Below are 13,735 nucleotides of genomic sequence, written 5' to 3' on the forward strand. Positions count from 1 at the left end.
GTAGCAAGAGAATCTTAACATACACACACACACACTCACACACCCATAAATCATGCTTTATAAGGATTATAGATAAACATATACACATTGCGCCTTAATTCTCGCATTCTCGTCTTAACCCTCGTGATTTCCTCTGTCTGATTGCCACAGACATTCTTAACCAATGGAATTTGGCCTGTGTAGTTTTCGTAGTCGTGATACAGATGCAACGCAGCCGCTTACGGTGTATTTCTTGGGTTAAGGGGCGTCTCATCAGGTGCTATTTAGTGCACACAGATGTCTGTGCATCAGTCTCCGTGGGTAAGAAAAAAGACAGTCAGTTTTAATTTGTAACTCTGCTGAGCTGAGAATTCCCTAGAAAGAAAACTTAACCTAGAGGCCATTTCAGACTGGACAAATAGACGAAAATTTAGTTTCGCATGACAGTTTATTTTAAAAAAGCAGCCTTGTATACACAGCAGATTATTAATGCATCGAGCAGCGGGGTCGATAAGGTTCCAGTGTGGTCGGTAGTGATAGAGCTTTGCTCTCCCAGGCAAGAGAGAAAATGGAGTGTTACCTCCAGAACCACAGTGCATACACGCACAGTTCTTTGGACCAAGAAAAGCAAAAGGGGGGAAAAACACAGCAAGATTTTAGATATTGAGAGACATGTTTTTGTTCCATTTTGGCCGAGCAGCTAGGAGTCTGATTTATTATCAGTGTAAGTCTCAATTGTGCTTGTCGCCTTTTCTTGTCCTGAGGGAGAGCCAAGCCTCAAGCAATGCCTTTGAAAAAGCCCTGCTGCTGTGTGCATTTGAAGTGCATTAACGTTGTAGCCTGTCATACTTCTGCAACCACACCGCCCTTCAAGTCACCCCCTTGCACCCAGTCACCCTCCTCATCTACTCCTGCTTCCCCCTACTCTAACTGCATTTCTCTGCTATGGGGCTGACAGGCACTCATCATCAGCACTTACTCTGACCCAGGTGGATTGAGTTTCTCGTTTGCCAGGGGTTTGCACTGTGTGCGCAATTTTATAAGTTAGTCACGGTTCAAATGGCACTTCCTGTGCAACACTGGTCTGCTGTCATGTCAGATACCTATTACTGAAGTTGTGGCCTCTGGTGAGACTTTAAGAAAGCATTTTTCACATTCTAATTAGGTCGTTAGTTATGATAATCTCATCTCATTTTCTGAACCGCTTTATCCTCATTAGGCTCACGGGGGTGCTGGAGCATATCCCAGAAACACAAAGGAACAAGGGAAAAACATAAAAGGTGTTTTGATATGAGTTTAGTCTGGAGGACCTAATGACCTACTAATCTTAGGACTTTCAAGTTATGCTAAGATACGGTAATGTTAGCACAAGCGTAGATAAGTGTGTGATTAACCTTTTATGGCTTGTACAGCTAAAATCGGGCCTAAAAAATTCCAGCCCGACCCGACACGTGCCGAAGGTTTAAGAACCCGACCTGACCCGAACCCACCAAATTAACTTGTTTTGCAGACCCAAGTCCGAAGCAAACCCGAAATTTCATATTTTATTTGTGAGAGGACTCGGGTCTCCCGACCCAAGTTGGGAGGAGTGGTGATTTATGATAACAGATTAAAGCCTGTCTTTTGTAACAAGACTGTATAAACATTAAAATCTTTTATATGATAATATAGATGTTTTGACGATTCCAACTGTGTAAATGCCTGCTCAGCGTCGAGGTGCCAGTCTTTTTGCTCTCGTATGAGAGCAAAGCGCCACATTGACTAGATTCAGCTAAGCCAACGCAAGTTTATTTAGCATATTCAACAATCAATTTGTAGCTTTTCCAAAATTCACACTTACCGGTACCGGTGCGTGTTTCTCTGCTCAGTTCTCCTGTTTATTTATCCTTAACGTCTTGCGGCGTTCCCGTGAGGTGCGCAGAGCATGCTATGGCTCTGCGGCTCCGCCTCCAATTGCAATGACATTACAGCGCCTTCCCGTTTTACCCAAATTATTTATTTTATAACAAGTCATTCTTAGTGTAGGATCCACACATCGTTTTAGTATACATTTTTACAAACATTTTTTTTTAATTTTTTTTTTAAAGGCAGCGAGAGAGACCACACATCGTTTTAGTATACTTTTTTAGGAATTTCGGGTCGGATCGGGTTGGGTTTCGGGCCTGGGCTCAAGATCTCACATGTACTTATGCTAAGTTAATATTTCCATTTACCTTAAAGTTTTTCAATTCTGTTGAAAGGCTTCATTATGATTGTGGTTTACATGTAGTTTTCCAGTCTGTTCTAGAAGTACTATGACCACCTTTTTTTGTCCTGAAATGGTTTAATTAAATGTCTTGCTAAATGCTCCCTTTGCAGATGTAGATGAGTGTTCAGAAGGGAACGGCGGATGCCAGCAGATCTGTGTCAACATGATGGGCAGCTACGAATGTCGCTGCAGGGAAGGATTTCTCCTGAGTGACAATCAGCATACCTGCATCCAAAGGCCAAAAGGTACCTGTCACCATACTCAACTCGAGTTCTGCACCTAGGACCGAATCGAGTCTTATTACCACTACTTATTTCTTATGTTGACAACTTACCTATTACTATTTAGTGATTATTTATTTATCATTGCTATATATTGAATATCTGTGTTTGTTTGTTGTTGCGTCCATAGACTCAGCGAGTGGTGTGCTCTCGCTTTGCTGACCTAATTTGGAATAATTATTTATTTATTTATTATTTATTAATTATTTATTTGTCTGTTTGTTGTTGTTATTTGGACACCACATGGTAAAAGCTTTAAATCTCATTATACCTGTATAATGACAATAAAAGCATTCAATTCAATTCAAGTTCAATTCAATCGTTTGTACCTACATGGTATGTTTTGGAGGCTAGCTGGAAAACATCTTGGTCAATGGTAACTACTAACTGAAGCCAGGAGCTAATGCGGAGAATGGTAAGCCACTACAGCTAAACTAGGCTGAGCTAATGGAACCGGTGGTGAGCTGAACATTAGCCAGAATTGTATATAAAAGGCTGTGTGAAAACAATGTGGAGATTGTTTAGCTCAAATGCTGCAATATAGTAGTTTGCCAAGCTGAAGAGTGCTTACGTTAGCACTAAGAGCAGCACTGTTATTCATTAGTGAGGCAGACCCGGGAAGAACACAAAATCTCCATACAGGAAGGTCGGAAGGAACCCTCGATCTTAGAGCTTTGAGGCGGACATCCACCTTAATTATAATTGCTGAATTTGACTTCAAAACGTCATTTGTTGTATCAACCCTGAAACTATTTTTGCATAGAGTTATTACTCATCAGATTCCAAAGCGCAGCAAGTTATACCTTAGATTGCAGTGTCAGTCATTGGTTTCTTTCTTTCATTCATTCATTCATTCATCCTCCATACTGCCCATCCTCGAAAGGGTTGCGGGGGTTGCTGGAGCCTAACCCAGCTGTCGTCGGGTGGTAGGCAGACTACAGCCTAGACTGGTCACCAGTCAGTCGTAGGGCACACAGAGAGACAAACGACCATCTGCACTCCCAGTCATACCGCCACCTGCGGGAATTGAGCCCGCACCAAAGTCAGGCGAGTGAACCTCTACACCACGAGGCAGCTCTCCGGGCATAGGTTTCATTGGTTTCTGATGTTCCAAATTACCCTGGATTGTAAACTGTGCATTTTGGAAGTCTGGTTTATGTGACCAGAATGGCCCACTGAACTGTCAATGTTTATATTTCATGAAAACAGTGTTATTTGAGTGAAATAAAAAACAGCAACCTCTTTTTCAAAGCACCACCTTCTAGTGCACCAGGTTGTCCTCCTCAAATTCCTACTAACTTCATAAATAAATACTTCAACAATTTGCATATTACTTTTATGTTAATTTGAACTTTATTGCTTCCAGATACAATTTAGATCAGGTGATGATAATGGTAATGTAAAAAAAAGTATTTCTGTCACTGTTCCATTAATTTGAAAGATGTCTTTCCTGCTTATTATCTACTCCTTTCTCCTGCCCAGCGCTTCCAAAATGATCATTATATCAGTAAAATACAAGTGGATTTTATTAGTTTCCGGGACTCTTTTAACAGGCGGTTTTGGATGTTTATTTTAAAACATGAAGTGCAGCTAACCATAGTACCCGTACATTTATTAAAAGACTCCTTGGAAGTCATTATGTTACATGATGTGTGAATGCTCGAATTGGGGTCTGGTTAGGTTTATGCACAAAAAACACCTGGTTAGAGTTAAATATATTGCGACTTTGGCTGAAGTTATTACTTCCTCTGGCTTATGTGAACTTTTCCCCCTCAGTTACAGTGAGACCTTTTGATATTGCTGGAAATGGCCTTGAAAATAAATAATTAGGTCTGGGAGAGATAAATTGATATTATGAATAAACAAGATTTTTTATAATTAAGAATGATTACAAAAATGTTAGTTTTTCCCTCCAAAATGGAATCTATCAACCAGTTATTCAGTACATTATTCCATGGGCAAAAGATGTCCCTGTCTAGTGAGGAAAACAAATTTTAAAAAGTTTAAGTAAAATTTCAGGTGAAGAAAATTGGAGATTTATGCCCCAACCCTAGAACTATTTATCCCTGATTTCAAGATGTCCATTTTTGTTGCAGTGTAACGAAGTGTGATGCTTGTCTTCCGAGACAAGGAGGGTAGCACCATCCAACACCCACCTACCATCATGACAAAATTCATGCATTATCGGTTGACAACCGACACCTTCTCAGGTTTATATATGAGTTGTGTTTTTATTGTTATTTTATTTTCTTGAATCTGCATTATGAAGCAAATTGGAACTGGTAATTATGTGGTTTACTGTCATTGCCCATGTGAGCATTGAAGTCACCAAATTGAGGGAATCCCCAGAAGAAGCACTCACATGCACCTCTTCCAAGGACTCTAAAAAGCACCAGTGTGGTGTTTGTCCTGGCCATGGAACAGGTAATCAGCTCTATACCGCCGGCAGTAAGTCAAATCCGTTTCCAATGAGAGTTGGACTCTGCCAAGGCTGCGCTTTGTCACCGATTCTGTTAACTTTTACGGACAGAATATCTAGATGCAGCCATTGCATTGGAGGGGCCCGGTTTGGTGGCCTCAGTATTGCACCCTGCTTTTTGCAGATGATGTAGTTCTGTTGGCTTCATCAGCCCACAATCTCCAACTCTCACTGGAAAAATTCACAACCAAGTTTGAAGTGGCGGGGATGTGAATCAGCGCCTCCAAATCCAAGACCATGGTACCCAGTCAGAAAAAGGTGGCATGCCCTCTCCAGATCAAGGATGAGGTCCTTCTCCATGTGGAGGAGTTTAAGTATCTCGGAATGAAGAGCCTGGATCTACAGTGATGCCTACTCTGCATTAGTTTGTCATGGTGAAACAGAAGCTGAGTCGAAGGGAAAACCTCTCTATGAACCAGTCAACATTTGTTCTCTAGGAACCCTGAATTTTAAATCACTTGTTAACTCCTTATTTCTCAAGGTTCCGTTTATGTTCATTCCCGTATAAAAAAAATTGCTACCCGGACGTTTCGTCGACGGACACTTGGTCGACGGACACTTGGTGGACGGACACTTGGTGGACGGACACTTGGTCGACGGACACTTGGTCGACGGACACTTGGTCGACGGACACTTGGTCGACGGACACTTGGTCGACGGACACTTGGTCGACGGACACTTGGTCGACGGACACTTGGTCGACGGACACTTGGTCGACGGACACTTGGTCGACGGACACTTGGTCGACGGACACTTGGTCGACGGACACTTGGTCGACGGACACTTGGTCGACGGACACTTGGTCGAACGGACGTTTGGTCGCCGGACAGTTCGTCGAACAGACATTTCGTCGAACAGACATTTCGTCGAACAGACATTTCATCAACGGACAATTCGGCGCCGGATTCGTCGCCGGACATTTCGTCAAACGGACATTTCGTCGATCGGACAATTCGTCGAACTGACAATTCGTCGCCAGATTCGCTCGCTCTCAAAATTATAATAATGAGAGAGAGAGAGTTTACTGTTGAAAGCGATCAACCAGGTAATCTCTCGTTCTCAAAATTATAATCATGAGAGAGAGAGAGAGTTTACTGTTGAAAGCGATCAACCAGGTAATCTCTCGTTCTCAAAATTATAATCATGAGAGAGAGTTTGTAATTGCATTGACCATGTCAGAGCATTAATATCTAAATATCTAATATCAAAATTATCAATAACTTGCGTATTATTGGCGGTGTGTACATGTTTTTCAATTCATCCTTTAGACAAACTTGCCTCTTTTATACTATTATTGTCCTAAATTAAACACATTATCAATAAGTTGTGTATTATTGGCGTTGTGTGTACGTGTTTTTTCAATTTGTCTTACAGACAAACTTGCCTCTTTTATACTATTATTGTCCCAAATTAAACACATTACCAATAAGCTGCCATTGACGGCGGTAGACGTCCGATTCATGTTGACTGAGATGCAGATGCTATTTCTGTTATTAGAGCTCCATCTAGTGGATATCTAACGCAACAGTCAACATGAATCGGACGTCTGCCGCCGTCAATGGCAGCCGGACGTCCGGGTACCGATCTTACTATGGGATAATGAGCTTTTTATAGCAAAAAGAAAAATCCAAGGATGACCAGGAGAGAAAAACATTGTACTATTTTGAAGTGGTGTTCATTGAGCCTTATTTAACTCAGATTAATCTCTGGAAGAAACTCAAGTTTGCTCATATAAAATTGCTAAACACTGAATAAATGGAATAAACCATCAATGGCAGCCGGACGTCCGGGTACCAATCTTGCTATGGAATAATGAGCTTTTTTATAGCAAAAAGAAAAATCCAAGGATGACCAGGAGAGAAAAACATTGTACTATTTTGAAGTGGTGTTCATTGAGCCTTATTTAACTCAGATTAATCTCTGGAAGAAACTCAAGTTTGCTCATATAAAATTGCTAAACACTGAATAAATTGAATAACTTGGTTAAAAGTCACAATGAATGACTTCCTGTATTGTTTTTTTTATTTTTGTTTTCTTCTATAAAAATAAGAGAGACAATTCCGTTTCCCACAGTTGTACTTGTAATAGAATTACAGACTACTTTAGAGGGATAACCTGCATAGTTGATGACTGCCAATAAAGTGTATGAGTGCTCTATAATCGGTAGACGTCCGATTCATGTTGACTGTTGCTTTATATATCCACTAGATAGAGCTCTAATAACAAAAATAGCATCTGCACCTCAGTCAACATGAATCGGACGTCTACCGCCGTCAATGGCAGCTTATTGATAATTTGTTTAATTTGGGACAATAATAGTATAAAAGAGGCCAGTTTGTCTATAGGACGAATTGAAAAACATGTACACACAACGCCAATAATACACAACTTATTGATAATGTGTTTAATTTGGGACTATAATAGTATAAAACAGGCAAGTTTGTCTATAGGATGAATTGAAAAACATGTACACACAACGCCAATAATACGCAACTTATCAATAATGTTTTTAATTTGGGACAATACTAGTATAAAAGCGGCAAGTTTGTCTATAGGATGAATTGAAAAACATGTACACACAACGCCAATAATACGCAACTTATTGATAATGTGTATAATTTGGGACAATAATAGTATAAATTAGATATTTAGATATTAATGCTCTGACATTGTCAATGCAATCACAAACTCTCTCTCTCATGATTATAATTTTGAGAGTGAGAGATTACCTTGTTGATCGCTTTTAACAGTAAACTCTCTCTCTCTCTCTCATGATTATAATTTTGAGAGCGAGCGAATCTGCCGACGAATTGTCCGCTCGACGAAATGTCCGTCGATGAATCAGGCAACGAATTGTCCGTCGCTGAAATGTCTGTTCGACGAACTGTCCGGTGACCAAACGTCCGTTCGACCAAACGTCCGTTCAACCAAACGTCCGTTCGACCAAACGTCCGTTCGACCAAACGTCCGGGGACGAAGTGTCCGTCGACCAAGTGTCCGTCGACGAAACGTCCAGTCACGAAAAAAATCCAGCAAAAGCCACTTGTTCTGAGCCAAAGAATGTATTACCCTGACAGAGCATTTACAAGCTGTGCACTGGCTCAGTCCACTACTATCTTAGCCTTAGCAGAGGTGTAATAGAATGACCAAGACTCTCTGCCTTGTAAGGATTATTATTAAGTTAAAAACAAAGGGAAGAGTCATCGATCTCTGATGGGTCAGCAGGCCATTAACTTTTATCTGTCGTCCACGAGGTGTGAGGGATTTTGGTTTTCCAGATGTGCATTCTTCTGATAAGATAAGGGAGCCTCCTTTATCCCTCTTGCTTTGGGGTACTCTCTAAACAGGGGCCCATTGTGTTCCTTTATCTCCATCTGTTTTAGGCCTTCTCACAACAAACAGACTCAGCACTCTTTTAACTCGATATATTTCAATGTTTCCTTTTTCAATATTAGTACTGGTTTTTACATATTATTTCCCTTCAGTTCCTAACCTCATCTATGGTCACGAGCTGTGGGTCGTAACAAAAAGAACAAGATCCTGGATACAAGCGAGTGAAATGAGTTTCCTCTACAGGGTGTCTCCCTTAGAAATAAGGGAGGAGCTCGGAGTAGAGCCACTGCTCTTCCGGATCAAGAGGAGACAGACAACTTGGCTCAGGCATCTGATTAGAATGCCTCCTGGATGCCTTGCTGGTGAGGTGTTCCGGTAGGAGGCCATGGGGCCAACCCAGGACACACTAGGAAGACTTTCTCCTGGCCGTCTCGGGAATGCCTTGGGATCCTTCCATAAGCGCTGGATGAAGTGGGTGGGGAGAAAGAAGTCTGGGCTTCCCTGCTGAAGCTGCTGCCCCCACGACCCAACCTCGGATAAGCGGAAGAAGATGAAGATTGTGTGTTTTTGCCTTTGTCTTGAACAAGAAGAATAGTTGCATGCTCAGTCTTATTCACATGGGGCTCAGGACCATAAATCCTCAAGAAAATGAAAAGTAATATGATCTCCCAGCCAAGTAGATTTAAATGGAACTCTCCTTCTATTCTAGAGGATTTCTTCTTAACCCTGAGGGTGCATTTTTCTCATAATGTTCATTTTTCCTATCAAAATTACCCACCTTTCCATTTCTTTCGTGAACACGTACAGTATTGTGGCTATAGTCTAATCTTTTGCAGACAGTGTTGAACTTAAGTTAGCCCTTATTAGCAATCAGGCAGCAGGGGTCTGCTGGGCTCTCAGCTAACGACAGGGTTGGTACTGGTCGGTCTTTTATTAGATTTGCTGCACCATTTTCCCTTTTCAGACCGCAAGAACAGGAATAACTTCAGCAAAATGAAACATTCAAAATGTTACAGTTGATTTGTTCTTTTTTTCCTCATGAAGAGGTGAAATCTTTGAAAGGCCAGTTAAGGTGCTTAGCGGTTGAAAGGAATCACATCTAGTTCAAGAAATGATCACTGCTTTGATTAATTTCATGGTTATGTTTTAAGAAGGACAACAGAACCTTTTTAAACATATGTACTCTGCATATGAGTGTGCATTAGAGCAGGATTCTAACGCACTGTTCTTTGCATATTTGAACACAATGAACGATAAGTACTCAAAGTATGTATTGATGGACTGCTACCTAAATCATTAAGCAAGTAATGTATTCACATTTGGAAATGGTTTGAAAGTTAAGTAATAAAAATAAAGTTGAGGGTAATGGGTTTGATGCTGAAGGAGAGATGCAAGGTTTGACTGAAAGATTATAGACAAAATGTCCTGTCACTCTGATCAAAGATAGGGCAGCTGGTGTGAGAACCATTTACGGGCGGTCCAGCGGCGGATGCTGGCTGCATTGACCGGCCATCCGGCGGCGCATGTGCATCGCGTCGGCCGGCCTGTTTCATCCCGAACGCGAAGCTGTACCTCGCTGAAAGGACTTGGACTAAAACTCCCATTAACCTGTTTTTTATTTATTTATATCAAGCGAATAAATATTTTCACTGTGAGTACAGTATTTAAAATCTTTACAATTTTTTATAAATAGATTATATTTAGATATTAATACATTAGTCTTTTCATATGCCTATACAACTGTACCATTTAAAAATTGTATTTCTGTACAGGCGCAAAAACATGTACTGTAGTATTGTGGTAGTAAAAATGGGGGTGATCCTACATCGCGTTTTTTCATTCATCGCGAGCATGTCTGGTCTACATTAACCGTGATATTCGAGGGATTACTGTATATGGCTTGTGCCTGTAAAGTGAAACAGACTACTTTAAATCCATGAAGATTGGACACATGAATTGTTTTATTTATGAAAGGTATGTTCATTGAAAATGTACGTGCAATTAGGGATTTTAGGAAAACCTGGCAGCTTGTGAATTAAGAAACGTACTTTTTGTCAGACTAGGATAAAATGTGATTGCACATTCACTCGGTGGATTGCGGTAATATTTAATTCTTCTTTTGGGTGGAACGGAAAAATAAATATATATATTTTACATTTTGCATTTTGTAATCGGACACCCTACACTGGAGTATCCGAACCCTATGATTGTTGTATACATACGTTTTTAACAAGTCTAGGGAGCAGCTCAGGAGGTCGTCAGAATCCCCATCACAAACAGTAACCCTAATGTCTCACGCAATCATAAATATTTGCTACTGTAAATAAGAACATGTAATTGACCAAGTCTAGCTAGAGTCTGTCACCGTGTGTACCATATCAACTTTGGAGCATCACATTTAGGTAATTTGAAAACCTAACAGTAATACTCATATTTGGCCTCATACTTGAAAAATACTCAACAAATAGTATATAAAAGATAAATTAACCAGCAGTACAATCGCATTACTGTCCACAACGCTCCGCTGTTCACATCTAAAATAGAGGTCAAGTGGTTTCTAGCTTGCGTTTTTCTGTGGTGGCTGTAGTTTTACTTTCGCTACAAATGAACCCTTCTGTCTCAATCTGGAGGATATTGCTTTGGTATTGTGCCAAAAAAACAGTAATATACATACAGCATGTCATCACCTCTCCAGCACCTCCTCTATTAGACACCCTCAGTTTGCCACAAAATGTTCACTGTCGCCACGAGCACAACCCTTCAAATCGGGGCATTTCAGAATTGGCCCCTTCCAACTAAATTTCTCAAGCCTCCACCATATTTTATTTTCTGCATATTAATTAAAGAAACAAAATAATTGGTTTAATGTTTAAATTTCTTGGAAAAAACAACGAAAATGCTGACCGCCACAGCAATGAAACTAAACAGATGAGGGTGCTGCGCGTGAAGCAGCCTACCTTCCGTTACATCACTTCCTGACTGACTAACTGACTGACTTCCTCTGCCTACCTCTGCCTACCTCTGCCTTCCTCTGCCTACCTCTGCCTACCTCTGCCTACCTCTCCCTACCTCTGCCTACCTCTGCCTACCGCTGCCTACCGCTGCCTACCTCTGCCTACCTCTGTCTACCTCTGTCTACCTCTGTCTACCTCTGTCTACCTCTGTCTCTGTCTATCTCTGTCTGTCTCTGTCTATCTCTGTCTATCTCTGTCTATCTCTGTCTATCTCTGTCTATCTCTGTCTATCTCTGTCTATCTCTGTCTATCTCTGTCTATCTCTGTCTCTGTCTATCTCTGTCTCTGTCTATCTCTGTCTATCTCTGTCTATCTCTATCTATCTCTATCTATCTCTATCTATCTCTATCTATCTATCTATCTCAATATATCTTTCTCTCTCTTACCATCACTCTTTCACTTTGTTCACTTTCACATGCTCCTTGCCCTCACTGCCGTCAGCTCCACCTTTGAACAAATATACCTTCTGCGGCTTGAGTTTTTAGCGAACATTGACTGCCTTGCCAGTGAGTTTGCTAGACCTTAGTTTAGGCGACCATCCCTTTTGCTTGTGGCTTTCTTGAAGGCTGATCAGCCCACCACACTACTGTGGACTGAATCTGTGCCATTGGGTTTTTTCCACTGACACTTGGCTGTTATGACTAACCAACTGGCCAGACTGACCCCTGCTGGGACATATTCATCTGTCTGTCACTTTTTTTTGTTTAAGAGGGACTGTGCTTGCATGAGAGCATATTGTATCACTAACCTGGCCCACATTTTTTGTGAAAAGATGCAAAATTGTATGGGGGATTCCTTTGGGACTGCACAACAAAGTGACCCTGATAGAATATGATAGTAAAGACTAAAGGGACTACGTGTTGTGCTACTCTCTGCGATACTGATGGACAAAAGAACGTAGATGCATAATGCATTCATTATGCAAATTTGCCAGTTTCAAACTGGACCTATACACAACATACAAGCATAGGTTTAGAATTGCTCTCCATTATTATAACTTTTAAACCCCAAGCCATTTTAATATCATTTCATTTACAGAAATGAGAGATCATTTACTGCTGTAACTTTCTGTTATTTGTGGAATTTGCGAATTCTGAAATCAGCGATCCATAGTCACTGTACAGTAGAGCAAATCTTTGGGGATGACAGAGTTAGTGAAATCTCGTTACTATGCCCCCTTGTTTCTATGCCACTCTCGCTATAATGCCACTTTTGCTCGGTCCCAACAAAATTCAATACAAAATAAATTTGCTATACCACCCCCTAATCTCGCTACTATGCCACTATTGTGTGTGTGGAATTTTCTAATTCATCTATTTTTGAAATTTAGCCCAATATGTCAGCTGAGAAACGCAAGAGAACCGACTTTACACTGCAGGAGAAGTAGATAATCGATGGTGCGAAGGAGTCAAATCAGTCGAACCTAGCCAGGGAGAAAAGCAAGAAATGGGGCGTAGAATTTAAGAGAACCACTGTGAAGGGGATTCTCAGCAAGAAGAATGCAATTATTGTCAGCTATTTATTCTAATCAGCCTAGTTAAAAACATCATACCTAATCTGCATAGGAGTCCAAAGTCAGCACTACATTCTTGTGCGGACTGACCTAGCACAACAGGCACCGGTGATCTGGTGTCAAGCATAGATCAAGTGAAAACCAGCTTTATAGATTAAATATTGCTCACTTTCTGTCATACAGTACATTCCATTCCTTTTTCCTTTTTGTGATCCCATTGTGGGTGAGTGAAATCAATTTGGACTGATCTGATGGATAACATGAGAAAATAAAGCCATTTTAATTTTTTTTCTCCATAAAACCGTTTTAAAAAACCTTCGTTACAATGCCACTTTTGCACGGTCCCGACGGGTGGCATAGTCATGAGATTTGATTGTATTATATAAACATGAGGAGCTTCAATTTACTTACTGTGAAGTTTGCAGAGATGACATTTTAAAATGGGTTTATTCAGCACTTTGGTGATGTCTGTCTGTGATAGCTCAATGTGTCTGTCTGCTTGCTATTGTTTCAATGAGAAGACATGATTTCTTTTACCCGGTCCTCAGAGCATTTTCGGCCCGCATATTGAACAGTAGCACATTGATGGATACTCTCCTCTCTTAACCTCCCTCTGGCTCATCCGTTAGTGTGACCATCTGTGTTGCAGCTCAGCCTGAGCAAATCCAGTTCATTTGGCCATTCTCCTTTCTAAATGCTGACATTTTTATTCTCCTATTAAAACTTTTAAGGGCCCATTATCTAAGGGAAAGGAATGTTGCTTTAATAGTGTGGTAGTTCCATAAGCAGGCCCCTTCTTTTCAGTATACAACTGACCAGCACTCGCTGGCTGCTTACCATTCGCCTCTGTGGACCGTCTCCCGTCTGAGACATATGACACTAACTCAG

General features: G+C 40.9%; 1 protein-coding gene across 4 annotated transcripts in view; it reads left to right on the plus strand.

The window, feature by feature from the left end:
- The window catches only part of LOC144075441 (signal peptide, CUB and EGF-like domain-containing protein 3), a 171,405-nt gene that overhangs the window by 89,426 nt on the left and 68,244 nt on the right, over window positions 1-13,735 (plus strand). For all 4 annotated transcript variants that reach the window (XM_077602661.1, XM_077602483.1, XM_077602751.1 and 1 more), the window contains exon 4: window positions 2,338-2,472. In XM_077602661.1, the coding sequence (XP_077458787.1) occupies window positions 2,338-2,472 (135 nt within the window). The remainder of the gene's footprint in view (window positions 1-2,337; window positions 2,473-13,735) is intronic.

This window comes from Stigmatopora argus, chromosome 1 (genome assembly GCF_051989625.1).
Source record: "Stigmatopora argus isolate UIUO_Sarg chromosome 1, RoL_Sarg_1.0, whole genome shotgun sequence".
In the NCBI taxonomy this organism is placed as follows: domain Eukaryota; kingdom Metazoa; phylum Chordata; class Actinopteri; order Syngnathiformes; family Syngnathidae; genus Stigmatopora; species Stigmatopora argus.